The sequence below is a fragment of the Nycticebus coucang genome, chromosome 4 (assembly GCF_027406575.1).
Source record: "Nycticebus coucang isolate mNycCou1 chromosome 4, mNycCou1.pri, whole genome shotgun sequence".
Classification (NCBI taxonomy): domain Eukaryota; kingdom Metazoa; phylum Chordata; class Mammalia; order Primates; family Lorisidae; genus Nycticebus; species Nycticebus coucang.
The window spans coordinates 138,474,165-138,501,141 of NC_069783.1; the positions used below are offsets into that span (position 1 = coordinate 138,474,165).

At 54.6% G+C, this 26,977-nt stretch overlaps 2 protein-coding genes across 28 annotated transcripts in view; one reads left to right on the forward strand and one right to left on the reverse strand.

Moving 5' to 3' along the window:
* PISD (phosphatidylserine decarboxylase) overlaps positions 1 to 14,254 on the forward strand; it is a 51,113-nt gene extending 36,859 nt beyond the window's left edge. For 3 of the 12 annotated variants that reach the window (XM_053589990.1, XM_053589988.1, XM_053589992.1), the window contains 8 exons: positions 6,766 to 7,035; positions 8,375 to 8,491; positions 8,675 to 8,840; positions 10,859 to 11,095; positions 11,360 to 11,498; positions 11,715 to 11,861; positions 12,214 to 12,374; positions 13,002 to 14,254. In XM_053589990.1, coding sequence (XP_053445965.1) covers positions 6,766 to 7,035; positions 8,375 to 8,491; positions 8,675 to 8,840; positions 10,859 to 11,095; positions 11,360 to 11,498; positions 11,715 to 11,861; positions 12,214 to 12,374; positions 13,002 to 13,226 — 1,462 coding nt within the window. In that variant the 3' untranslated portion in view covers positions 13,227 to 14,254. Of the gene's footprint in view, positions 1 to 2,008; positions 2,401 to 6,765; positions 7,036 to 8,374; positions 8,492 to 8,674; positions 8,841 to 10,858; positions 11,096 to 11,359; positions 11,499 to 11,714; positions 11,862 to 12,213; positions 12,375 to 13,001 lie in introns of those variants that run through there. The other 9 variants (XM_053589995.1, XM_053589997.1, XM_053589996.1 and 6 more) reach the window with 9 other exon arrangements.
* SFI1 (SFI1 centrin binding protein) overlaps positions 14,245 to 26,977 on the reverse strand; it is a 129,658-nt gene continuing 116,925 nt past the window's right edge. For 6 of the 16 annotated variants that reach the window (XM_053589978.1, XM_053589980.1, XM_053589973.1 and 3 more), the window contains 11 exons: positions 25,908 to 26,010; positions 23,007 to 23,103; positions 20,465 to 20,625; positions 19,933 to 20,007; positions 18,802 to 18,876; positions 18,171 to 18,673; positions 17,192 to 17,338; positions 16,836 to 17,052; positions 15,361 to 15,463; positions 15,202 to 15,280; positions 14,245 to 14,593 (listed from right to left, as the gene is read on the reverse strand). In XM_053589978.1, the coding sequence (XP_053445953.1) occupies positions 14,245 to 14,593; positions 15,202 to 15,280; positions 15,361 to 15,463; positions 16,836 to 17,052; positions 17,192 to 17,338; positions 18,171 to 18,673; positions 18,802 to 18,876; positions 19,933 to 20,007; positions 20,465 to 20,625; positions 23,007 to 23,103; positions 25,908 to 26,010 (1,909 nt within the window). The remainder of the gene's footprint in view (positions 14,594 to 15,201; positions 15,281 to 15,360; positions 15,464 to 16,835; positions 17,053 to 17,191; positions 17,339 to 18,170; positions 18,674 to 18,801; positions 18,877 to 19,932; positions 20,008 to 20,464; positions 20,626 to 23,006; positions 23,104 to 25,907; positions 26,011 to 26,977) is intronic. The other 10 variants (XM_053589987.1, XM_053589986.1, XM_053589981.1 and 7 more) reach the window with 9 other exon arrangements.

The window sequence follows — 26,977 nt, forward strand, 5'->3', positions numbered from 1 at the left end:
CATCCTGGGTAGAGTGCCATGGCATTACAGCTCACAGCAACCTCCGACTCTTGGGCTTAAGCGATTCTCTTGCCTCCACCTCCCAAGTAGCTGGGACTACAGGTGCCCGCCACAATGCCCGGCTATTTTTTGATTGTAGTTGTCATTGTTGCCTGGTGGGCCTGGGCTGGATTTGAACCCACCAGGTGTGGTATATGTGGCTGGCGCCCTAGCCACTTGAGCTAAAGGCACCGAGCCATCACAGCATATATTTCTAATCACAAAAACGTTACCAGACTTCTAAATAAAGACCCCAAACACGTCTAACATTAAAAATTGAAATAAATGTGAGCTATCTATACTTAAGAAAGATTAACAAAACAAAGTAAGATGATTATTTACCTGCTCATCTCAGGGTTGAGGTGACCAGACCCTATCTCAGCAGCTCAGGGTGCAAGATGGGATCCCACTCTGGGTAGGAAGTGAGTGCACTCACATATACTGGGGCAAGTCAGACACACCAGTGAACCTACTGTGCATAGATAGCTCTGGGAGTTGGGGGGAACCGGAGTGCCTAGAGAAACCGCACGTGGATGTGAGGAAAGTGTGCAGAGTCTGCTTACTAACGAGTGTTCCAGCCAGGAATTACTTTTTTCCTCCTTCTCATCAGCATTATGATGAAATGATTTTTTTCTTTTTCTTTTTTTTTTTTTTGTAGAGATAGAGTCCCACTTTATTGCCCTCAGTAGAGTGCTGTGGCATCACACAGCTCACAGCAACCTCCAACTCATGGGCTTAGGCGATTCTCTTGCCTCAGCCTCTTGAGTAGCTGGAACCACAGGTGCCTACCACAACGCCCAGCTATTTTTTTGTTGCAGTTTGGCCAGGGCTGGGTTTGAACCCACCACCCTCAGTATATGGGACTGGCGCCCTACTCACTGAGTCACAGGCACTGCCCAAAATGATGTTTTTCAAGGACCTGCGTGGTGATGTCTGTTGTAGGCTCAGGATGGGAGAATATGAGAGGCAGCCTGTGTGTCAAGTATTCCCAGCCCTCCTCCAGAACTTCAGGCTCTGGGCTAGAATTACACGTTGCTTACCTCTGCAAGGTACAGTTCTCAGGAATGGAATATTGTGGGAATCCATGAGGCCTGCCCCCACCTATTGCCTTCTCCCTACTGTGTCCAGGTCAGTGGCTTGTCATGCAGCACTTGCTTGGGCTGGATCCGGCTAAGGAGGACAGGTGTGGGGCTGCGTCTGTGTGGCATTGTAGGGATTCCTGGCAATGCTGGGAAATGCTGGCTGCCTTGGCCCACCACCCCTATCTCTCCACAAGTCCTGTAGGCACTCTCCTCCTGTTTCAAATGGTAATTATTTTAGAAAACAAAATTTGTAGTGGTCAGAAGAAGCTGGAGTTGTGCAGTGGCCCAAAGCTAGAAGACTGAGCCTTCTGAGGCCAAATCAGTGAGGGATGGGAAGTGCTGAGCTGGTTTGCAGGTGTGAATGAGGCAGCTTGATTCTATACCCTTTCTTTGGTTGAAAGCTGGTCCTCCTCCTATCTCCCTTCTTCCCTAAACAATGTTAAGCTGATTCATTCCATCTCATGTGGACCCAGTGCTTTCTGGGCACCTGGCACCTTGTGGCTATCATGGCAGGGTGCTGTCCCAGCAGACTGGGGTCCTCCCCTCTGTGGAGTAGAAGAACACAGCACACATCATGCCATGAGATCTTCATCACAGCAGGGGGAAGCTTGTGTGCTCTGGGCCAGGGCTGGACCTTGTTCCCTCTGCACTTGTTCACTGGTCTACGTTATTTTTAGGGGCAGGGCATTTTATATGTCCTGAGTATGCCTGCCTGGAGGACCCCATGAAGGCTGGGAGCTGCCTCACATCTTCAGGATGGGTTGTGGGAATGATCAAGGACCCCAGGTCAGATCAGCAGCCTTTGGGGACCTGAGCCTGCCTGGCAGTGGTCCCCGGGGAGTGGTGAGGGAGGCAGCGGCTCCTGGAGGCCAGCCACAGGCGGCAGAGAGGAGGACGAGGGGAGGGGGCTGAGGCACACTTGGTGTGTGTGGGAGCATCCCTGTGACAGTGCCCAGGCTGAACTGTTCCCTCACCGCTGCTCTCCCCTTCATCTCTGGGTTGGCCCCTCCTCTTAAAGGAGTCTTGGGGCTGGGCCGGCGGCTGGGCCTGTCTGGAGCTCAGAGGGAGCGGCTGCTTTAACGGTGGCCGGGGTCGGGCTCCTGCCTCCGCCCCGGTAGTCTGAGTGGCTGGAGCGTGAGCCCCGCCCACCCCGAGACTGAGGCGAGCCAGCCGGCCGGGCGCGCTGCTCAGGGAGTCGGAGGCTGGAGCCGGGAGACGACCTGGGACCTGCCTGCCGGTGAGCGTTGAGCGGTGAACGAGCTGAGCTCGGGAGCCACAGGTGACTTCCTAGGAAGGCGCCCTGCCCTGCCTTGCCCTTCCTTGCCTGCCCAGAGGACTGGACCCCGGGGCCGGGGGGTGGGGTGGGGTGTCCTTCTAGCTCATTGCGTGGGGGTGGTGGTGGTGGCTATTTCACTGCTAGGAAGGATGTGGGGGCCTGAGGAACCCAACCGGACAGTCTTGATCAAGTTGTGGGCTTCTGTCCCCTGACATGGGTCATGGGGCCCAGGCTGCATGAGCTCACTTCCTCCACGTACTGCAGCATCTCCTGTCTGTGCGGGAAGTGAAGGCGATGCTGGGAAATGCCGGCAGAGCGTTGGTGGCGCTCTGTTGGGGAGCATGGGCTCAGCAGCTGCCTCCCTCACCCAGAACTCCCGGTCTCTCTGTGCTGCCTCCGCCGGGTGGGGACAGGGCGCCTGAGGGAGAGGGAAGTGCCCTATTCCTAAGTAGAGCCCTGAGGTGTTAGGATTTGTCATTGTGTCAGCACCTGAGGGCTGGGGAGGGGTCGTGCTGCTGCTTTGCAGAGCCCTGTTCCCCAATAGGTGCCAAAGGTCATCTGAGAGGAGGTTCCTCTTTGGGCAATTTAGGTGGCTTGTGATGTCCTGTCTCTTCTCCTGGTTCCTGAGCCTCCTGAAGGCACCTCTGGGCCCTTCTCTTTGCTCCCCCTTCTCTTGTCCTTGCTTCTAGGATGGCTTGTCCATTTTGTCCAGGGGAGAATCCACTTTCCCCATCCCCTGCTTGGGAAGTTAAGTCTGCTGCTAGCCCTGGAACAGAGGGGAGTAAGGCTTGGTCTGCTCCACTGGACACAGCTGCCAGGTGCTGGGGAGAAACCCAGCCCCTTGCTTCTGGGGGAGTCTGCTGAGCCAAGGTCAGGCCGCTAGACACATGATTTGGGCCCCTGGAAGTTTAAGCTGAGCTTCAGGAGGGATGACCCTAGCTCTTAAGAGATTTTTGCCAGAGAGCAGGAGCCAATTCTTGGGGTGTCCCTGGCTAGACACTCAAGAGTTGCAAGGTCCTAGGAGAACTGGTTAGGGGTCTGTGGGACAGTCCCTTTTTCCTCACTGCCAGCTGTGCCTTGCTGAGGCTCAGACTAGGCTCCAGAAACACGAGCTTAGGCACACACATCTACACACGTGCAAGTGCACACATGCACACGCACATGCTTGCTTATGAGCCACAGCCACCTTGCACCTTGCACCTGACAATCCACGCTTGCACGCATGCGCCCACCCACACCACACCAGTAGTAACTGCTGGCTGGCCTGGGTCTGTCCATCCAACTTCGGTTGGAATGTTCCATTCTACTGGGGGAAGCAGGTGCTGTGGCCTCCGTCCTGGGCAGTGAGAGGTGGGTGGAGATGCTGCTGTGCTGCTTGAGTACGAACCCCCAGAACAGCATATCCTGACATGGTTGGCCCCCTCTCCCTGTGTGGTCCCTTCAGCTGGGGCCTCCTACTCCAGGGCAGTCACTGCCCCTGCAGCTTGGGATCCTCTCACAGAACTGCCACCTAAGCTCCATTCTTTCCTTCTTCCTGGGGTAGAAACCTCTGCCCTTTCAGAGTGAGGGTTTGCCTTTGTGGAAAGAAGTGAGGTGTTGGGAGCCAGATCTGGGGGCTGAGGTGAGGCTGCACTGGGTTCTTGGGTGGAAGTGAGGGTTTCTGAGCAGAGTTGTTCTGGGCCATGGTTGCAGCTGTGCTCTGAGGCTTAAGGGGTGGGCAGGAGGAATTTTCCTTCCCATTTTCTAGCTGCAGAACTGCAACCCATACAGAACCTATGGCTTACTGAGTCCTTTCCTGGCTCTCGGGGTTAGGGTGGAGGAGGACAGCTGGGGTTGCAGTGACCAGGTCGTTCCCTGCCACAGAGCCCTCTGAGTTCTCATGTTCCAGGTGACTGGTCCTTAGGCCCTGTAATGACTTTAAAGTCCTGCTGGTCATAGCCCCAAATTTAGCTCCGTGGAATGTCCTTGACTCTCAGGAGGCCTGGCGCCTCAGAGTGGTTCTTAGCATCTCTCCAGAGAAACAGCTCCTCAGTCTGGAGCTGTTCCCTTGAGCTTCCTCCACTATAGGAAGGAGGAGCCAGGAGTTCCCCTGCCTTAGTGGGTGTCTGGCCTGCCAGCCAGGCCTTGCGTGCCTTGAGTACTCAGCAGGGCCCTAGCTGGGTCTGACCCGGCTCCCTTGCAGCACTGTGGGAGAATGAAATGCCAAGGTTCAAGCAGGAATCTGCTTTGAGAACTCATGATTTTTTGCCAACCTGGATTTTTCTGGGTTTGTGCCTTTCTGACAAATTAAAGGCTGCAGTGGTCACATCCAGGTAGCAGGATAGTGAGGAAAACTGGCAGGAGGCAGGGCTCTTGAGGTTCTTCCCTCCAACCTCATCCTACAAGGCCACGCTTGCCTCTTCTGGAATCAGGGTGTGAGCTTAGTGTCTAGTCTATACTCCATTGAGCAGGAAAAGAGCCTTTTCTTTGGACTTAGGCACCAGACTCATCCTGGACTGCCCATCACCCCTCTGGGCCTGTTTCCCTAGCAGGAGGCCAGTGCAGAGCCTCGTGGGCCTGGGGTGTGCTCAGTAGGTAGGCAGGACAGTTGGAACAACTTGACCATCGAGGATGGAAAGAGGCTGGGCATAAACTTGGGGCAGAAATAGCGGTGTCTGGAGCCGTGGGATGGGATGGGTCAGGTGTCCTGTGCCTGTGCCGCACTCCTGGTGTTGTCATCTTCCTGAGGGAGGAGGCTTGTGTGCATCTGTTTAGAGGGTTGACAGCCTCCCGCCTGGCTCATCCTGAAGTGAACCATCCTTGCTACTCATTGAAGAGAGGGACCTGGACAGCTTGGTCTGGGGTAGGCCAGGCCTTGCCACTTCCTGGGTCAGGAAGAGAAGTGCACACTGTGTCCAGACCTTAGTTGCCTATTGTGTCAGATCCCAGAGGCCAGTAGCATACCCAGGGATTCAGCAGCTCTTACTGGTGCCAGGTACCTCTGTGGGGCCGAGGAGGGTTTGCCAGGATATCTGATGTTCATCCTGTGTACCTAGAGGCATGTCTGAGTTTGGCTTTTGCTCTGTCACAGTGTGTTGGCTGTGGCATGAGTCCTTGCCTAGCTATTCTGTGCTTTAGGAAGCAGCTCTTGGGGCCACATTTCTCCATCTAAAGAGGGCAGCAGGCTCCTGCCCCCTTCCAATACTGTCCTTAGGATAGGAGGCCCAGAGGGATGAGCTCCTGCCAGCTCCTATCCTTCCTGGGGCCTGGAGGCCTTTGGTTGCCCTGGGCCGAGATAGCAACAGCTGGGGATGTTTGCTGTCCTTCCCTGTTATCTGCAGGCCGAGGTGAGTGGCTTTGTGTAGAGCCTGGGTGTGTCCTCTCAGACACCCAGGGAGGGCCCCTGGCCAAAGTGCTTTTCTGAACCAAAGATGGAAAAGTGGGCGGTGCCTGTGGCTCAAAGGAGTAGGACACCTGTCCCATATACCAGAGGTGGCAGGTTCAAACCAGCCCCGGCCAAAAACTGGGGGGGGGGGGGGGGGAACAAAGATGGGAAAGTGGAAGGAACTGGTTAGTCTCAGTGGGTTCCCAGCCATAGGAACCCATACCCTTTTGAGCTGGCCATGGGTTGCAGATTTCCCAGGATTGGTTTCCTGCTTTTCTGCAGTGAGCATGGCAGGTGGGGAGGCCTCAGGGAGAGCAGTAATTTGCCTGTTGTTGCTTGGCCCCTGCCACATTCCCAGACCTTTTAAAACAGTGGGGTAGTGGGAAAGAAGGTGGCATGTGGGGTGCTCTGGGAATGCACAGCCTGTGAGCTTTCCTTGAGGTCACACAGTGCATAGCTTGAGGGGGCCAGGAGGAGGTCAGAGCCAGGTATTAGGGGGTTCCCAGGCTGGGAGGGGTATGAAGAGCTGATACAGGTCAGATGGCCAGGCTCCCACCACCGTGCCTCTCCAGGCTTCCCATTCATCTCATTCCTCAGGTGCTACTTAGTAACCTGAATCGAAAATGGGTCAGGTCCTAGAGAGGGAGGGGCCGTAGACAGGCTGCTGCTGTGCTCTCTGCCCTAGAGCTCAGGGCTCAGATTCCCTACCTTGTGCTCTTGCAGCTGAGAGGCGCCCAGAAACCCTGCCAGCGGTGACTGGGCTCCTCCCTGCCATGGCTCACTGGAACAGGCAGCCTAGGTGCTGTGCCCACCTGCAGCCCCCAGCCCAGCTGAGGACGTGTACTGGGGCAGACTGGCTCAGCTCCGGGCAGCAGGGACTGGCAGGCAGCCAGGCCTGGGGCACAGTGCAGAGTGGGCTGAGTGCAGGGGCTGCTTCCTCAGGCTGCAAACCCTGACAAGTGGCCTGAGCAAGAATGTGACCAGTGCCTGTCTGTTTGCAATAGCCCTGACCCTCTAACTGCCCTTTGGGCCACCAAGACTGAACCAGGGTGGGGAAGCGGCAGCACCAGCACCCAACAGCCGGCCTCTGCCTCACAGAGACAGAGCCCCTGGAGCAGTAACAGCGCGGGAGATCCTCTGGCAGATTCTCTGGTGCGGGGGAAGGGGAGGAAAGAGGAAAACAAAGGCGAGCCAGCCTGGCTGCCCTCCCTACGCCTGCCCAGGATGTGTCAGTCAGAGGCACTGCGAGGACCAGAGCTCCGCACAGCAAAATGGTGAGATGCTGCCCGCCACGTCCTGACCCCTCTGCCCTGCCACAAACTCTGGAAGGTCAGAGTTCATGTTCAACAACCCCAAAGTAGAAGTGGCGGCAAGCCTATGGGGGTGGGGGTCAACTCCAGAGGCTGGAGGGGACCCAGCTTGGGGCGCCAAGTGCCCCGAGTAGGAGAGGCCCGTCAAGGGAGGCAGCCAGTAGACTTCAGGACCTGATTCTGGTGCTCCTTGCCCTGATGTTCCTCATCTTCTCCCCCATCCTCAGCCCCTCCTCCCTGGGAGAGGCTTCCCCATACCCTTTTGAGCTGGCCATGGGTTGCAGATTTCCCAGGATTGGTTTCCTGCTTTTCTGCAGTGAGCATGGCAGGTGGGGAGGCCTCAGGGAGAGCAGTAATTTGCCTGTTGTTGCTTGGCCCCTGCCACATTCCCAGACCTTTTAAAACAGTGGGGTAGTGGGAAAGAAGGTGGCATGTGGGGTGCTCTGGGAATGCACAGCCTGTGAGCGCAGAGCCTTGCCTTGCACCCCACCCTGTGGCCTGGCTGTTGGCTCAGCTGTTTGTTCTGTGCTATCAGCTGAGATGCCTGTCGCTTGGTTTGCTCAGCAACTGAGAGAATATCCAGCTCTTCCTGAGCACAGTTTCAGATGGCAGCTTTAGATTTTCCAGCTGAAAGCAGTCACTTTGCAGATAAGGAAACCGAGCCTGGGGACATCCTCAGAGTGAGCGGCAGCATGGTCTCCTGATGGCTACAATGGGGCCTCAGAAGCATTTTGAGGACCTAGCCATGGGACAAGGGGTCTAGGGCCTGGGTCCTGCTCAGGAGGCCAGGGTTCTGGTGGAAAGGCTCATTTCAGCTTCTGCAACCCCTGCCGAGCCTGTGCTGAACTCACTGAATTTGTGCTGGGAATGTTGGTGGGAGGCCTAACCACCTTTGCTGGAAGGAGGCCACTGAGTGGGGGCTGTGACCCCGGCAGAGCAGGAGAGGGAGACGCCCCTCCTGAACCTGGCGATGGGCTGGAGAACCCGACCTGCTCTAGAAAGACCAGAAGGACTATGCAGCTGGACGGAGCTGTCCTGTGGGGTGGGGGCCTGTGTGTTAAGTGCTTCCTTCATCTTGTCTGGCCCAGTCCCGTAATATAGTAGATGAGGAAATAAGAGGCCTGGAACGAGGAAGAGAATATCCCAGATTCTGCAAAGGGATAGTAGTAAGACTCAGCGAACGATCACCTCCCTGCCCAGGTCATAGCTCTGTAGTATGGTGTGCAGCCAGGGCTCAGGCAGAGCTGGCCTTGGCGGGGAAGGGGTGCAAAGCAGGCTGTCCACTGTGCCTTCCCCACACCAGGCCCCTTCCTGCCCAGCAGCTGCTCCACCTGAGAGGTAACTCCCTCTCATCTGCCCAGCATTCCCAGTCCTCCCAGCTGGTTGGCTGGCAGGAGAAACTGAGAAGTGAGACCACCAGGTAGGGGCAGCCAAGCCCTGGGCTCACAGTGGGGTTGGGACAAGGTGTAGCCAGTGCTTGCAGGACTCTGTCACCCCATGGGCTAGGCAGCTGGTGGAGGGTGGGTGGACAGAACGGGCCCTCCTGGGTCCCTCCCAGAGTCTGGTCACTGACCCCAGCTGTGCATGGACATGTGCCCTGCAGGTTGCAGTTTCCCCAGCTGGCCCTGAGGCGGAGGCTGGGGCAGCTGAGCTGCATGTCCAGACCTGCCTTGAAACTGCGCTCCTGGCCCTTGACTGTCCTCTACTACCTCCTGCCCTTCGGTGCCCTCAGACCACTCAGCCGGGTGGGATGGCGGCCCGTGAGCAGGGTAAGTATGTGCAGGCTGCTGTGGCCCCCAACCTCTCCCGGAGGAGAGCCTGGGGTACAAGAAAGACCAAGAAGGAGATGGGTTGTCAGGAATGGAGGTGATGGTTGTGCCCTCGGTGGGTGGCTGTTGGAAAGTTCATTGGCTGGGAAGGGCAAGGCAGCTTTTGAAAAGGCAAGGCTTATTGGTGGCCACACAGTTCCCAACAAAATGAGTGAAAACTTGCTGTATACACTGCTCTCCCTGCCTGCTTCATGTGTGCCATTCTGGGGCTCTGGTTCTGGAGAGAACCCATACTGGAGATTCAGAAAATGGTATCTGTCTCTGACTTCCTGTGTTCAGGCAGAAGGGAGCTAAGAGGTGGTTTTGAGAAGAGTCCAAATTCTTGATGCGAAAGGGTGGTTTAGGAGGGCTGGGGTCTGTTTGGACCCCTTACGGCAGGTGTCCTCAGACTTTTTAAACAGGGGGCCAATTCACTGTCCCTCAGATCGTTGGAGGGCCAGACTGTAGTTTAAAAAAAAAAAAAAAAACAAAAAAACTATGAACAAATTCCTATGCACATTGCACATATCTTTTTTTTTTTTTTTTTTTTTTTTTTGGATTTTGGCTGGGGCTAGGTTTGAACCCACCACCTCTGGCATATGGGACCGGCGCCTACTCCTTGAGCCACAGGCACCGCCCACATTGCACATATCTTATTTTGAAGTAAAAAAAACAAAATGGGAACAAATATAGTCACACCGCCTCATGTGGCCCACAGGCCACAGTTTGAGGAACCCTGCCTTAGGGTAAGGACCCAGAAGGCTACACAAGTACCTATCCCCAGACTGGGCAAGGAGCTGGCCTGCCACTCCAGTCCCTAGAGGGCTTACTCTTCCTCTTAGCTTTCTGGGCAGGCTGATCCCAAGGAAACCCTATTCCTAGGCCCTTGACTGCCCAGATGGGTGTCACAAGAGCTCAATGGCACCAAGGCACACTGGACATAGACCAGGCTCCATCCAGTGCCTGATCACACAGCAGCCCTCCAGGTGGTTGGGAGGGGTCAGAGTAACTCTCTGGGAAGCAGAGACATTGGAGAGATTCAAGATATTGGAGAGATGTTGAAAGTTGCAATTAAATGACTTCTATGCCTTGGTGAGTTTGTGTTGTGGTGTGTTTGGAGAATGGGTAGCTGCTGATTCAAGTCAATTCCCACTATGGCAGCAGCACCTGAGGCTGCCACTCCTTGGGTACCTGGCCCTGGGAAGGCTCCAGAACCCAATGAGTAGGACCCAGTGCCCATCTCCAGACCTGTGGTCAGGTGCTCCAGGCTGCATTGGAGGGAGGGACAACAGGGAGGCCCCAAGGAGTCAAGTCCCCTTTGCTTCTTGGTTGGAGCCCTAGGTATGATGGCTTTGTGGTCTGGCTTAGTCCCAGGAGAAGCCTCTGAATGCAGGGCCTGCTGCAGGGCTCAGACTGGGGGCAGCCAGGCCGTCTGTGTGCCAGCTAGACCTGTGGGGGCCACGAAGCCTGTGTCTGCAGCTCAGGCCCCGATGACAGTGGGTAGTGCAGATCTGCCTCAGAAAATCCCTGATGCTGCTTAGGTGTCATCCTTGCTTCCTGTAAAGACCTACTCCAGGTGCCTTGAGTCTCTTCCCAGAGGTTCCAGCGAGCTGGAAAAAGGGCACGATGCCCACTGCCCTGTCATACACTGACACTGTGGCTAGGGTCAGATGTGTTCATATCTCTCCATACCTTCTTCAAGAAGACTGTGCTGGCCAGTCTACCTGGGGCTGGGGCAGCTACTGTTGAACGTTCAGGTGAAATGGCTAAAACAACCCAAGTCGTATGCTAATCCTTAGTCTGAGACTATTTGGCAAGTGCAAGTCTGGTTCCTAGTGAGAAATAGCCATATCACAAAACCGGTGTGCAGGCATCTGGGCCTGGTAGCCTCTGTTGGGTGCAAGTTCTCTCCTGCAGTGGGGGGTGCTTTGGAGCTGAGGGCAGTGTGTCCAACTCAGACCCTGCACTCCCACCTGCAGGTGGCCCTGTACAAGTCAGTGCCTACACGTCTACTCTCTCGGGCCTGGGGCCGCCTCAACCAGGTGGAGCTGCCACATTGGCTGCGTGGGCCCGTCTACAGCCTATACATCTGGACCTTTGGGGTGAACATGAAGGAAGCCGCTGTGGAGGATCTGCACCACTACCGCAACCTTAGCGAGTTCTTCCGGCGCAAGCTGAAGCCGCAGGCCCGGCCTGTGTGTGGCCTGCACAGCGTGGTGAGGCCCAACCCTCACCTCCCTCCTGCCTGCAGAACAGGATTCCTGCCTGTGTCTTGGGAGCCAGGCCCAGCAGCCTCCAAGCCTAGGGAGGACCCTGGGGGATGGGGGTCCCCCTGCCCAGCACAGCCCATCTCCAGCATGTGCCCAGCATATCCAGCAAGGGCAGGGCCTTAGGGACTCAGCCCATGACAACGTGGGGGCTGTCTCCTAGGGGAGGAGAAACTCTCCTTCCCAGCAGCAAGCCTTTCCTGGTGCTTCCAGATCAGCCCATCAGATGGGAAGATCCTCAATTTTGGGCAGGTGAAGAACTGCGAGGTAGAGCAAGTGAAAGGGGTTACCTACTCCCTGGAGTCGTTCCTGGGCCCACGCACCTACACGGAAGACCTGCCCTTCCCAGCAGGTAGGTCACTGCAGGCAGAGCAAGGCCATTTTGTGCTGTGTGGACAGGCCAGACGTCGTGGGGTAGGGCAGGGAAGGCTGCAGGCAGAGGGCTGACACCAGAACTTTGACTCTTCCCAGAGAGTCGTGTGCAGGCTTTGTGCTTGTTGTTCTCTGGGCTGGGTGGCACTGGAGCTCATATGAGAGTGTGGCTCTCATATCTGTCCCCATCCCACAGCTACCTCATGTGACTCCTTCAAGAACCAGCTGGTCACTCGGGAAGGGAACGAGCTCTACCACTGTGTCATCTACTTGGCCCCTGGGGACTACCACTGCTTTCATTCCCCAACTGACTGGACTGTTTCCCACCGGCGACATTTCCCAGGTAGGCTCAGGGCCAGCAGGTGGGTGGGAGCTGCCCCCATGGCTTCAGACAGAGGCACTCAGCTTCTGTCATTCCCTTTTCCTCCTGGGAGGAGCCCCAGGTGCTGACAGTTTCGTGGACTGGCTCAGTCCCAGGAGAAACCTCTCAACAGAAGGCCTCTGCAGAAGCAGTGGAGCCCATCAGGGCCAAGAGACCAGGCTCCAGATTGGGGTTGTGGAGGCCAGGAGTTGACTGCTTTAGGGAGCCTGGGGTCCAGCCTGCTCTGCATTTGGAATGACACTGAGGTGATAGGTCACATGTCCCTCTAGGTCTTGGGTTTGGATGGGAGTAGCAGTGGTCCTTGCCCCCATAGGCTCCCTGATGTCGGTGAACCCCGGCATGGCTCGCTGGATCAAAGAACTCTTCTGCCACAATGAGCGAGTAGTCCTGACTGGGGACTGGAAACATGGCTTCTTCTCACTGACGGCTGTGGGGGCCACCAATGTGGGCTCCATTCGCATCTACTTTGATCAGGTGAGCAGGACCCAGGCCCTGCTAAGGTCTGGACTTGGGTCCATTGATCTCACTTGTTGGGCAGGATTCAGTGGGACTGTAAATGCTGGGAGGGTCACATCTCTGGCCAGGCCTGAGGAGCACTCCCCCTACTAGCTGAAGCCTCTCTCCCATGGTTCCTGCCACTTGTACCTTAACTAGAGGTGGCAGAGGGAGAGGGAAGGAATTAAACTCCCTGCCTGGCATTTGTCTTCTGCCAGGAACCTTGGTCAAAGGAGGGAGATGAGCAGCAGCAAGGGAGCACGGGATGGGCTAGGTGGGCTGAAGGGCAGAGCATATGTGAGGGGGCTGGCACTCACACCGTGCCCACTTTGCTCATGGGGGTGCTGCCATTTGGGTATCAGTTTGGGACTGATGGCCTCTGGCTTCCGAGCTTGCTGAGAGAACAGCTGGGTCTGGTTTCTCCCTGTCTGACAGGGCCCATTCATAGCAGGTATTGAGGCTGTGTGTGATATAGCTAGACTGGGCCCTCCTGGCCCTAAGCTGCTGTCCACACTCTGGTTTTGGAGTCAGGTGGGAACAAGCAACAGAGGGAGTAGGACCCAAGCACAGGTTGGGGTGGCACTCTGACCCCACCTCCTGCCACAGGACCTGCACACAAACAGCCCAAGATACAGCAAGGGCTCCTACAATGACTTCAGCTTCGTGACACACGCCAACAAGGAGGGCATCCCCATGCGGAAGGGCGAGCACCTGGGCGAGTTCAACCTGGGCTCCACCATTGTGCTCATCTTCGAGGCCCCCAAAGACTTCAACTTCCAGCTGAAAGCAGGACAGAAAATCCACTTTGGAGAGGCCCTGGGCTCTCTATAGAGCCTCTTCCTGCCGGTGGCTGCTGAGGGATCTTTTTCAGAGAATGAAGGAAAATGCCATGAGGCCATCCGGATGAGGGGGGGTCTGACCATGTAGGATTGGAATGACTCTACTCCCACCTGACTCAGGTGCAAACAAGAGGTTCTGTATCCTCATGAGGTGCCTGGAGTCCCTGCCGTGCCCTCAACTTGTGCTGTTCCCTCTTCCTACCCTACCTTACAAAGAAAAAAGTACAGGCTGTTTGGATCTCTTTTTAATATGGTATAAACTGGAGGCTTCTCTCTCCCAGCTGAGCATGACTTGGTTGTAACTGTTGTAAAAGGGTTAGGTGGTAAATAGTGTACCTACCTTCTTGCTGCTTCCCCCTTCACCTGGGCCATTGTCTGTTGGCCTTTTCTGCTTTTGTTGGCCTGCACAGGGTGAAGTGCCTCTTTGGCACAGACTGTGAACACCGCTCCCAGCAGGGCCATGCAGCTTCCTGGAAACCACTTTCTCTTCCCAAATTTGCCTCATTGAAAAAGCACTCTTTCTTTGCACTTGTAGCTGAATGTATCACCCTGGACCTTCCAGTGTCTTTTGAAAACAGTGACTAATGATGCAGACCTTTGCAGGCCCTGATGACTGGCCTCTGGAGCTGGCCGAAGTCCTCATTGTGGCAGAGGCCCAGCTAAAGCCAGGGGAGAGCTCATGTACCCCCTCCCTGTATCCAGCCCCAAATGAAACATGAGAAAGTTGCTGCTATTGATTGAGGGGCTGTGCTGGGGGCAGAGGAGCCTTGGTGTATGAGGGGTTGGTGCCTAGAAAACCTTTCTGACTTAACAGGTACAGAGGCCTTGGGGAGCCCTGGAGGTTTGGGATGGGGCCAGATCTCATGTTGACTCGGGCCACTGTGGATTTCTCCTGTAGGAGAAATCATAGAACTCTTTCAACTGTATCAGTAGCACAGTATTTTTGTATGAAAAGTGGGAGACTTCTGAACAGTAATTCATTTAATTGCAAAACATTTTGAAATAAAAAGCTAAAACCCAGTGTGGCTTTGCAGTCTGCTCCTGGAGAGGGCCAGGGGCAAAGACACTAGCACAGGGTGAGCCGCAGGGCCTGGATGCGGCCAACGCAGGAGCTGATGGGCTGGCGCTGCGCCTGGAGCTCCTTGATCAGCTGCTGGATCTGCCGCTCCACCTGGCATGGGATAGTCTGGGCTGAGAGGAGAAACAGCCAGAGGTGGGGTTGTCCCAGAGGCTGGCCTGGGCCTCACCTCCTCTAGCTCCTCCTGCACCCGCAGCTCCATTTCCTGGTCCTCGGGCCTGGGCTCCTCTCGGCTCAGCTCCAACCACCTGCGCAAGCTGCTGGCTTGCCGCTGACAGGACCTGAGGGGGGGCACAACTGCTGCTTGCCAGGCTGGGGTCTGGGCAGACCCTCTCTGGCTTGGGCAGAAGCATTTCAGTCAATTGTGATGTGAGGATGGGGTGTAGAGAAAAGGGGTATGTCTGGTCAGACGTCCTGCCCAGAGACACTGGCCCCTGGTTTGGGAAGCCAATATGTTCTTGTTCCTCTCATCCTCCACCCTCCCCAGTAAATAGCAACTCAGATGAGAGTACCCTCCTGTGCAGATCTGGGGATGAGGGGACCAGTCCTATTTCCTTGATTCTCTGAGGCTGCTACATGCTATGCTGATGACCCCCAGATCCCTGAGCGCAGAGGGAGGCCCAGGTCTGTCTTCCCTACACATTTAACAGCAGCATCACAATCACTGGGGAGGTAATGTAGTTTTATTTTATCATCCCCCACTGAAAGCAGCATCTAGCCCACTTATGGATTGAGTTGGATGGAGTGGAGGGAGTGGGTACTACTGGACAGCACAGAGGGCTTCCCAACCCAGCAGACCAGCCCCAAGGATCCTGGGTAGCTGGTTTGGGGGAAATGGGACCTCCCACCTTTCCAGGCAACACCTGCCAGTGTATTTCCCAGGCCTCACCGGAGGTTCTGCTTGGTGGCCTGGTAGTGCTGTAACTGCTGCTGGATCCCCTCAAGCTCGGCCTCCAGATCCAAACAGCCTGCAGCAACAGGAGTCTGAGCTTGTTCTGACAATCTGGGACATGGGTGCTCACTGCTCTGATGGGCCCCAGCTACATACCTGCAGCTTCAGAGCCAGGCCGAGCCTTGGTGTCCCTAAAGTCCCCAGGGAGGAGACGGGGGGCCTGGGGCTTTAGCCTGGGGGTGGTTGGCTGTGCTGACACCTATAAAGGAAGGAAGGACACTGAGCAGAGAAGCCAGGAGGAAGCCTGGGGAGAGGAGTACCATGTCCTCACACCCTCCGTCTCACCGACTGCCCTGCAGGGTGGGGAAGACCAGGCCTCAGGAGCTGGCTTCCTGGGCCCCTGCTGTAGCCAGCATACCTGGAGTCTGGCCCTGCCCTGCCTGTGTGACTCAACAGCATGGAAGAAAGTCCTGCAAGCAACCTAAGGAGCATCCCCAGCTCCATCCTGCTCCAGCAGCTGGTCCAGGCCTTCCTTGGCCTTCCTCCCTCTTCTTGCTCTGAGCTCAGGACCTTGCTGAGCTTGGACCTCAATAAGAGGTCAGTCAGCTGTTCCTGCTGGCCAACCCTACCCCCACAGGTCTCCTCCCTTTCCCTAGGGAGAATGTCCCTCACCACCCTACCTGGTGCCTTCCAATGACAGGGAAGAGACTCCTCTCAACCCCACTCCAGCCAGGGTGTATGGGCCCATAAGGCCAAACTCACCACAGGAGCTGGCTCCTTCCTGCCCCCACCCCCTTTCAGGTACCAGCTTTTGGGGTGGCCAGACTGTATCTGTGTCACCTCCATTACTGAGTGCTCATCACCCATCCCTGCCCAGGTTCCTCTAACCAGTGTTTTTTCAACCTTTTTTACCTCGGGCACACGTAAACCAATAGTTAAACTTCCCTTGCACACTTAAATTATGCTGATCAAAAAAGTAAAAGAATATACTTATTGTGCTTTTAACTTTTTTTTTTTTTAAGAGACAGTGTCTCACTTTATCACCCTCGGTAGAGTGCCGTGGCATCACAGCTCACAGCAACCTCCAACTCCTGGGCTCAGGCAATTCTCTTGCCTCAGCCACCCCAGTAGCTGGGACTACAGGCGCCCGCCACAACGCCTGGCTATTTTTTTGTCGCAGTTTGGCCGGGGCTGGGTTCGAACCTGCCACCCTCGGTATATGGGGCTGGCGCCCTACCCACTGAACCCCAGGCACTGCCCTGCTTTGAACTTCTTTAAAAAATAATTTGTGTTAATTCTTACTCAGATTCCAAACTCACCATGGCCCACATAGGCCGTGTGATGTGCAGCCACCAGTCTGCACGCAGTGTGTTTTTTTCATTGTTTCTGCCTAAACAATACGCTTCACAAGGGCACAGGCCTCAGCAGGCTATTCACAGCTGTGTCCCTCACACCTGGTATGTAGTAGGCACTTACATTTTACCAGTTTAGTGGCCTGTCTTCCCACACATGGTGTTCCAGAAACAATGAGTATAGCTGTGGCTACAGTGCCGAGTGCACCAGCAAGGGCATCAAGGGCCAGACCGAGGAGTGGGAGCCCAGGTGACCAGGCCTGGTAGAGCACGACTCACCCTGGCTGCTGCTTCTACCCCACGAGGCATGAAGGAGGAAGGAGGTAGCAGCAGCAGCTCCGAGCCTGTACTTGCAGTGGGGGTCAGCTTTGGGCTGGGGGCACTTGACATGGCCCCAGGCAGGAGACTGCTTGGGGCTGGTGCTTTTGAAGCCTCTGTTAGGGCAGCCTTCGCTGCTTTGGTCATGCTTAGGCCACACTCCTGCAGCATCTCACCCCTAAGCAGAGGGAAGGCAGGAACCTAGTCAGGAGATGGGGCCCTTCTCTGGGACTGAGGAAGAGAAAGGAAAAGGGACCACCCACCCTAGGGCCACCAAAACACAGGCCCCAGATGGAGGCCATGACCACACAGCCTACCCCTGCCTTCCAAGGGTGCCACACCCCAGGGACCACTGGCTTTGCATGGGCTCCAGCAGGAAGTGTGGGCGCCTCGGCTGCTTCCTTGCTGAGCGGGCAGCACTGCTGGGAGGAATCACAGGGTCTGTTCCTTCAGGCTGACCAGGGCTGCGGGGGGTGGGGGGGACAAGACCTGCATGGGTAGATGGGTAGAGGTCATCCAGTCCCACCCTTCCAGTTTTATGGAAGCCTGAAGGCCACTCTTGTCAACAAGCAAGCTGGGGTAGACCCAGGCCATGGAGAACTTGTTCCAGTTCTGACTGAGGGAGCCTGATCCCATGGACCTGCTTCATCTGTGAAGCAGAAGACCTGCTTGTCTCTTATGATCTGGACAGCAGCCCTGGTGACACAGGTGTGGTCCCCATCATGGAGAGCAGTCTCTGAGCCACTCAGGCTCCTGTCCAAGGCAGGCAGTACGGTGAACAGCTGACTGGGGCCTGGTCTCTCCTCTCATGCAGTGCCTGTCACATTGGGAGCCTCCAGCTCCCTCAGCATGGGGTGGGGACAGATGGGGTAGTGGAAGGTTAGGTGCCAGGTCACAAAAAGAGGGGTTTCTGACAGGGAGCCAGTGTCTCGGCTGTAAGGGAGGAAAAGGGGAACAGCTGCCTACAGCCTGTTTCTTTTGTCAACTACACCTGTCATGTTGAAAAAAGATTGTGCATTGGCAGCAGGATAGACAGGAGAGGGCTGGAAGTGTGGCAGGGGATAAAACACCTACTTCCTTTTTGGCAAGCAAAGGAGAAAGAAGGTGTGGAAATCCCACCCCAGTCTTTCCCCTCACATCCTGAGAGGGCTGGGATCTGGTATTCTCAACAGCTCAACTGTGACAAGGCCATGCCTGGCTCATCCCATCCCATCAGGGCCCAGTTTTCTTCCCTACTGCTCAGTCTAACCTTTTGTTCCAGGAGGGAGAGAGAAGAGGTGAGGACAGGCAACTCACAGCTCCTGGAGGTGGGGTTCTCCTGTGGCCAGGCTGCCCAGGGCTTCCTGAGGTTGAAGAGCTCGGGGCCTCTTGGATTCCAGGGTGGCATCCCCAGCACCAGCAATAGCTTGGTCGAGAAGGGGACCCTCAAATGTCACTCTCCTACTGGCTGCAACTGGTGCTGGAGGCTGAGACTTCCCACCGCAGCCCAGCACCTTCTGTTTCCAGAGCGTGGCACAGTGACGGACTGCCCGGTGGAGGGTGTGGGCTGCCTGTGATAGGGCCCTTGTCAGCTTGCACCAGACCCCACCTGGTCCACATGGGAATGTTGGGCACCAGCCTACCTTGACCTGTTGCTGGGCCTGCAGCTGCTGCCTGAAGGCCTTTGTGGCAGTTGCGAAGCGCAGGAGGCGTGTGGCACCCTCCCGGAGGAGCTGCCCACGGTAGGCCTGCACCGCCTGCTCCAGCCGTGCCTTCTTCCTCCTCCTCTCCAGCACAAAGCCCAGCCATGCAGCCCACACCTCCAGAGAAGGCAGGTGGTGAGCTCAGCCTCCTGCTCAGGGCTCCCTCAGGAGCTCTGCCCATGGCCCACCCCAGGTGAGACAGGGCTGAAGCCCCGGGAGAGGCAGCAAGATGCAGGACCTGTTACCTTTGCCTGGAGCGAGAAGGCCCAGAACCACAGGGCCCGAGCTGTTGCCTGCTGCTCCTGCCTTCTGGTCGCCAGCTAGGGCCAGATAGACTAGTTACTTCCCTGTCACATCTTTTGAGCACAGGGCCCTACCTAATTGCCTGGCTCATCAGTCTTAGCTCCTTTAGTTAAGGTTCCCCTTTCCTACCAGGAGGGCCAGCACGTTTGGCCAGAGGTGCTCATCACAATATGATCTGTGGACAGAGGAAGGGCCTTTAGGAAAAGCCTCCTGCAGGAGGAGCAAATGGCAGCAGGGGGCTGGCCCTAGGAGCATTCCAGAGGTGGGAGAAGAGCAGGGGCCAAAGGTGCTACTAAGCACACCAATCCTCCTGGCTTTTTATAAGGCTGAGGAAAAGACTTTGTTGTTGAGACAGAATCTCACTCTGTCACCCTAGGTAGAGTGCTGTAGCGTCCTCATAGCTCATAAGCAACCTTAAACTCTTCAGCTCAAGAGATCCTCTTGTCTTGGCCTCCTGAGTAGCAGGGACTACAGCAGCCTGCACAACACCTGGCTAGTTTTTCTCTTTCTTTTTTTTTGAGACAGAGTCTCAAGCTATCATCCTGGGTAGAGTGCTGTGGCATCATAGCTCACAACAACTTCTAACTCTTAGGCTAAAGCGATACTCTTGCCTCAGTTTTTCTGTTTTTAGTAGAGACAGAGTCTCTTTGCTCAGGCTGGTGTCAAACTCATGAGCTCAAGCAAACCTGCCTCGGCCTCCCAGAGTGCTAAGATTATAGGCGTGAGCCAGGGTCTCACCTTGGCTCAGACTGGTCTTGAACTCCTGAGCTTAGGCAATCCACCCTCTATGGTCTCCCAGAGTGCTAGGATTACAGGCATGAGCCACTACACCAAAGTATTTTTGAACATGATGACATAGAAAGAAAGCAGGCATTGAAGGAACCAGCCTCGTACAGGTCACAGGTATAAGGAAGTTGGTGCTGAGAAATGCCTAGAGCAGGTAGAGGGAGGTTCCCCAGGACAGGGAGATACGAAAAATATTGAATAGAGGTTTGGGCTGAAGGTCATTCACAGCTCAGGCCTCATAAGCCAAGTGAGAAGGAAGTGGGGAAAGACATCTCATAGATTCCCACCTGCTGTATCCACTGGTGGAAGCAGGCTCGGAGGAGTCTGTGTGCCAAGAAGTGAGTGCCCTGCTGCTGCAGGAGCTGGAGAGAGAGCACGGGGAGCTGAGTCCCAACCGCTGTCAATGACTCATCCCTGAAACCAGGGTGAGCGTCTAGCCGAGGCTGCTGAGGGCAGCTACAGGGTAGGGCTCCAGCATAAGTGGATGGTCCTCCCAATGCCAGGAGGAATCCTGGGTGATGCCCAGGGCCTCCCACACAGGCAGGGGGTGTCGAAGTGACTACATAGGTCTCCTAGCTCTGACAAGCCATGGGTCAATAGAAACTCGATCTCTGCTAAGCTGTCTCCCCACTAGAAGACCTGATTCTGAGGCTGGCTGCCCCTCAGTCTCCATTAAATACACAGAAAGGTGCCTGCTGCCTTGGAGTATCCCCAAACCACCCCCCTAGCAGATACCTCAAGTTCTGTCAGGAGAGACCTCTTCCTGAGACACTCCTTGTCATATGGGGGAACTTGGTAAGTTGCCACCACCTGCCTCACCCTTTTCCTGACACAACCGAGATGGTGCGTCTTCCACTGGGCCACGCCCTTCAGCAGTAGCTGCTGGTGGTGATATCGGGCTGCCCTTTCCAGCTTGACTCTCTGCTGGGCTGACCTCTGGCTGCGGTCCCACCAGCAACGAAACCAGGTCCGGAGACAGCCTGCAGCAGATACAAGCCAGAGTCCTCTCTTTTGTAAGATTTCCACAAAAAGGTTATGTGAGGATAGAGTTAGGGTGTCCAGCCTATACTTGGTTGCCATTCTCTCTCTCTCTCTTTTTTTTTTGAGACAGAGTCTCATTATGTCACCCTCAGTACAGTACTGTGGTGTCACAGCTCACAGCAACCTCAAACACTCAGGCTTAAGCGATTCTCTTGCCTCAGCCTCCCAAGTAGCTGGGACTACAGGCGCCCACCACAACACCTGGCTATTTTTTGTTTGTAGTTGTCATTGTTGTTTGGCAGGCCTGGGCTGGATTTGAACCCACCAGCTCCAGTGAATGTGGCTGGCATCTAAGCCACTAAGCTACAGGCACTGAGCCAAGTAAGCCCTTTCTTAACATGCAAATGGCACCCTCCTGTACCCTTTTCCTTCCCCTAGTACCCAGGTCCACCGAGACTCTGAGGCCTTAAGATAAGCCAAGAAACGACCCTGCAGGTAGAGTACACCTGCTATGAGCACAGAGTCTTGCCACTCAAGTCTCCCAAGTCCCTTGTACCATCTATAATGGCTGGGTCTGCCAGGGCCTGTCACGTGCCACCACCCCCTTCTCAGGAAAAATCCTCTGCAGAGAAGCCACTTTAGGTTGCACCTTGAATTCATCACCTCTATCTTATGCCTGTGGCCAGGAGTGGGCACTTGAACTTTATGGCAGTTTCCCCCTAACTGGCCAGAAGCTTCTGCATGCCAGGTGCAGCAGCTCTGCCTACAGAGGCCATGGGTGGGCTAAAGCCCTTGCCTTCTTTCTCCCAGGGATGAACTACAACCATGAAGCTGGTTTCTAAGCTGAGGGGCAGTTGAGGACCTAGCCGTCTGTGGTGGAGCAACCAGGATGTCTGACCCCTGAGTGTTGTCCAGAGGATGTCCTGATGATGTGTATTTCAGAAGTGAACAGTGACTGAATTTTGTCCCAGAACAAACTATCATGCCACTTAACAAATGGATTTTCTCTGTAGTCTAACTGAAGCCTTTCTTTTTTTTTTTTTTTGGCTGGGGCTGGGTTTGAACCCGCCACCTCCGGCATATGGGACCGGCGCCCTACTCCTTGAGCCACAGGCACCACTCTAACTGAAGGCTTTCTTAAACCACTGGTTTTTCTTTTCTTTTTTTGTAGAGACAGAGTCTCACTTTACCGCCTTCGGTAAAGTGCCATGATGTCACAGGACTCACAGCAACCTCTAGCTCTTGGGCTTCCGTGATTCTCCTGCCTCAGCCTCCCGAGCAGCTGGGACTACAGGCGCCCGCCACAACGCCCGGCTATTTTTTTGTTGCAGTTCAGCCGGGGCTGGGTTTGAACCCGCCACCCTCGGTATATGGGGCCGCACCCTACTCACTGAGCCACAGGCGCCACCCTGGTTTTTATTTTCATTTGTCTTTTCATTTATTCTAACTATGAGCAGTCCCCTGCACAGTGTCGGATTCCCCCCATGGGTATCCAGCTGGGTTAGGAACCCCCCTGACTCCTGTGGGCCTCTCCAGTGTTTGCAGCTCAGGGTGCAGCACCAACTTCTGCTCTGGACTATCGTCCTAAGAATGTTTTATGCAGTAGGTGTGGGATTTCCTGAGGCTGACTGAGCAAGTGTCTACTCTTTGAGTGTGCAGGACCCTGACATGACTTGTTGCCGGGAGCCCTGCTTACCCCTGTCCAGCATCTTCCGGGCCTCCCTGACAAGCAGCAAGGGTCTTCCCATCAAAAGCATCTCCTCCTCAATCACCCAGGTTCATTCCTTTCTCTACAGGCCTCCTCTACTCCTCTTTCTCCATAGATCTCAACCTTTGTCCTTTCATTTTATTAACATAAAGTGGCTGGCACTCAGTTGGAAACAAGCTTCTGCGATGCCCTGGACTGAATGGCGCCCCTCCCCTACCTCATTCATGTTCTTCCTGGAACCTCAGAATGTGGACCTCACTTGGAAATAGGCTCATTGTGGATGTAACTAGTTAGGATGCTGCCATACCAGAGCAGGGTACACCTTTATAAGAAGGGACCCAGGAACACAGGCACAGAATGCCATGCAAAGATGGAGGCAGAGACTAGAGTGATGTGTCTATAACACCAGGAAACCAACAAACACTCTGGACAGGCAAGGAAGGATCCTCCCCTAGAGGCTCTGGTGGGAGCACAACCTGGCCCACACCTCAATTGTGTACTTCTGGCCTCCAGAACTGAGAGAGGATAGTTTTCTGTTTTGAAGCCTCTCCCTCGGGGAACTGGCCCACACGAGGATAAGACAGAGACCACGGGGGAAGATAGGGATCTCCAAGACAGCTGTGTCTTCACATAACCCTCCCTCAACCACTTGCTTCCGGGAGCCCCGCTTACCCCTGTCCAGCATCTTCCGGGCCTCCCTGACAGCACAGTCCTCCTGCTGTCGGTAATAAATCTGCACTGATGCATTCTCCTGCCACTGGACCAGGACCTACAGGCAGGGGGGAGCAGAGCAGGGGTCACTAAACCTGATTTCTGGGACATTCCAGGCTTATGATGACAGCTCATCGTGAGGTGAGGCTAACAGGTTGATTTTGGCTCTTGCACGTTCTGATACCCATGCAGACCAAAGGGCAGTGGGGAGAGTCCCCTTCCCCTCACAGGAAGCCCAGTATCTCAGGCACTGAGATTTTTCTACCAGAAGGATTTAAACTTCAAACCATGCCTTCAAGAAATAGTTGTTCCAGGTGGTGCCTGTGGCTCAGTGAGTAGGGCACCGGCCCCATATACCAAGGGTGACGGGTTCAAACCCAGCCCCAGCCAAACTGCAACAAAAAAATAGCTGGGCGTTGTGGCGGTCACCTGTAGTCCCAGCTACTGGGGAGGCTGAGGCAAGAGAATCACCTAAGCCCAGGAGTTGGAGGTTGCTGTGAGCTGTGACGCCACAGCACTCTACCGAGGGCAATAAAGTGAGACTCTGTCTCTACAAAAAAAAAAAAAGAAAGAAATAGTTGTTCCATGGGCTTTAATTCTGTTATTATTTGTAAAGTGGAACACATACGTTTTATGTACTCTTTTTGTATGAGAGACAACGTTCGAAATCACAAAAACAAGGCTGGCCATGGTGGCTCATGACTGTAATCCCAGCACTTTGGGAGACAGAGTGGGAGGATCACTTGAGGCCCAGCGATAAGAACCAGCCTGGGCAACATAGCAAGAACCCATCTCTATAAAACAGCATTGACAAAAAAAAAAAAAAATCACAAAAATAAAATATTTAAAACACTTTAAAAAGAAGCCAGGACCAGGCGTCGTGGCTCATGCCTGTAATCCTAGCACTCTCGGAGGCCACGGCAGGTGGACTGCTTAAGCTTAGGAGTTTGAGACCAGCCTAAGCAAGTGTGAGATCCTGTATCTAAAAAAAACTAGGGCGGCGCCTGTGGCTCAGCGGGTAGGGCGCCGGTCCCATATGCCGGAGGTGGCGGGTTCAAACCCAGCCCCGGCCAAATTAAAAAAAAAAAAAAAAAAAAAACTAGCCAGGAGTTGTGGCGGGCACATGTAGTCCTAACTACCTGGGAAGGTGAAGCAGAAGGATCTTGAGCCCCCAAATTCTTAAGCTCAAGAATTTTTTTTTTTTGCTGCTCGGGAGGCTGAGGCAAGAGAATCGTGTAAGCCCAAGAGTTAGAGGTTGCTGTGAGCCGTGTGATGCCACGGCACTCTACCCGAGGGCGGTACAGTGACACTCTGTCTCTACAAAAAAAAAAAAAAAAAAAAAAGAATTTTTTTTTTTTTTTGAGACAGAGTCTCATTATATCACCCTCGGTAGAGTGCCATGGCGTCACAGCTCACAGCACCCTCAAACTCTTAGGCTTAAGCGATTCTCTTGCCTCAGCCTCCCAAGTAACTGGGACTATAGGTGCCTGCCACAACGCCCGGCTATTTTTTGTTGCACTTGTCATTGTTGTTTAGCAGGCCCAAGCCGGGCTCAAACCTGCCACCCCTGGTGTATGTGGCTGTCACCATAACCATCGTGCTACAGGCGCTGAGTCAAGCCCAAGAATTTTTGAGGGTGCTGTGAGCTATGATGCCACAGAACTCTATGCAGGGCAGAGAGAGAGTCTGTCTTTAAATAAATAAATAAATAAATAAATAGCAGGACACAGTGGCTCATGCCTGTAATTCTAGCACTCTGGGAGGACAAAGAAGGTTGATTGCTTGAGATCAGGAATTAGAGACAAGAGTGAGAACCCGTCTCTAAAAAAGGAATAGCCAGGTGTGGTGGGCGCCTGTAGTCTGAGCTACTTTTGAGGCTGAGGCAAGAGAGGATTGCTTAAGCCCAAGAGTTTGAGGTTGCTGTGAGCTATAATGCCACAGGACTCTACTGAGGGTGACAAAGTAAGACTCTGTCTCAAAAAAAAAAGAAAAGGGAAGCCAAGCAGCCAGGGGAAGCTGCTCAAAGAGTCATGCACTCCATTCCCACCAGAAAGGACTCCTTTCGAATTTCTGAAGTTAGCAAAGACTGCTATCCTCTTCCTTCTGGGAGAGGGCAGGCCTTGGCGTTTTTCTGAGAACACACGAGGCCTTGACCAGATACCATTGTTCTTCCTCCACTGGAAGCTTCAAAGTTGTCAGGATGGCCCACACCGGCCTTCTGTGAGTTGAACCTTGGCTGCTCAGGGCTCCCAGAAAACTTCTTTCTTCTAAAACATCCCCATGTTCAGAAACTACCTCTTTACTTCATCTCCGTTTAAATTCCCCCTTTCTCCCATCCTGCCAGCTATATCCTGCCAGCCTTGCCATTCAGTGCATGATGGGACCAGCCCTGTCACGTGGCATATGCCCACAACAATCCTACTCAAGCAAATAAGGTGGTGATTTGGGGACGTTTCTCGCTGAAGATGACCAAGGACCTCACGCTCCCAGGAGCTCTATGCTTTCCAGAAAGTCTCCGTGGCCACGAGACCTGCAAGGCTGATGGGCAGAAGCAAGCAGCCTCTTTGAGCAGACAAGGAGACTAAAGCTCAAAAACTAACACAGTTTGTCACAGTGGAAAGTTCCACGTGTACAGAAGACAACTGGTTCTGACAGGAAGTAGTTCACTATGTGCCGTGTTTTTATTTTAATGCATGTTGGTTCATAATTCAGTAAAAGAAAACAAACATCCACCCACATGTATGTATGTGCATGTGCTGGAGATACCCATTTGGGGGGCTCCTCATTCAGTTCAAATAGCTGCTACCACCCACCACCCCATGCCCTCACCAGAACACTGTCCCCAGCCTCCCAATACCTCACCTTGGAACACAGAGTCCTTCTGTAGTGCGCACGGGCTTGGGAAGTTTTCCTGGCTTCATCCACACGGGCCACAGTGTTCCCCCTCCAGCGATGTAACACACCCCTGCAGGCACACAGGCAAGGTGAGGGCAGATGACCCCGGGATGGAGGGAGATGGGGGACTCTGTAAGGCAGTCCCAGATCCTCCACAACCTCCAGGCAGGGACTAAGAATATCTGTTTCACTGACACCCATGTTTACACAAGCATCTACATCCAGCCTGGCTGCTGAGCAGCTGCTCAGGGCCAGGCACTGGGTGAGCACAAGGGACCCAGTAGTGCCTGAGACCAAACACCAGGTCCTCGGGAGTGGATGTGCTATGGGGACACAGGGCGTAACAGGCAATGACAACGCAGGTGATTCACACTGGGATAAGTGTGGAGATGGGAAGCTGAGGAAGGGCACCTGGGCCTGGGCAGTGGCGCCGTTGTGTTAGCTCAGGGAGTTCCTCTTTCTTATTCCACTGTCTGAAAAGGTAGGTAGGTGCCCTATGGGACCCCGGAGGAAGGATGGAGGTGTTTAAAGTCTATGAGGTTCACTGCCCACAAGCTACCTGGAATTGCACGTGCTGAAGAACTACAAAGGAAGGGGAAGGGAAAGAAAAGGAACGCAGGAGGTCTGCTGGGCAGGAGTGAGTTTAGGGCCTGGCCCGGAAGGAACAGAGGAAGACGTGTAGGGCCCTCCACAGGGGTGAGAGGTGCTGATGGTCCTATAGGGTCACAGACTAGAAGGAGCCTGCCTGGAATTAACAGGAAAGGAAGCTGCTACAGCCTCCAGCGTTGGAGAGGAGGTGAAAAGGTGCCTTAAGCAGCTAAATCTTATAGGTATAAAGCAGGCAGGAAAGTGCTCAGAGAAGCAAGACACGTGGCTTGTGATCAGCTCAGCTGAGAGCTGCTTTCCAAAGCCCTGCCCTACACACACCAGAGGTTTAAGACAGAGATGAACCAGTGAATGAGAAGCCAAAAATCAAAAGATGAGCAGTATGAGGGACCCAGGCCTGTTCTCCACCGGGTCCTGAGCAGGAATCCCCT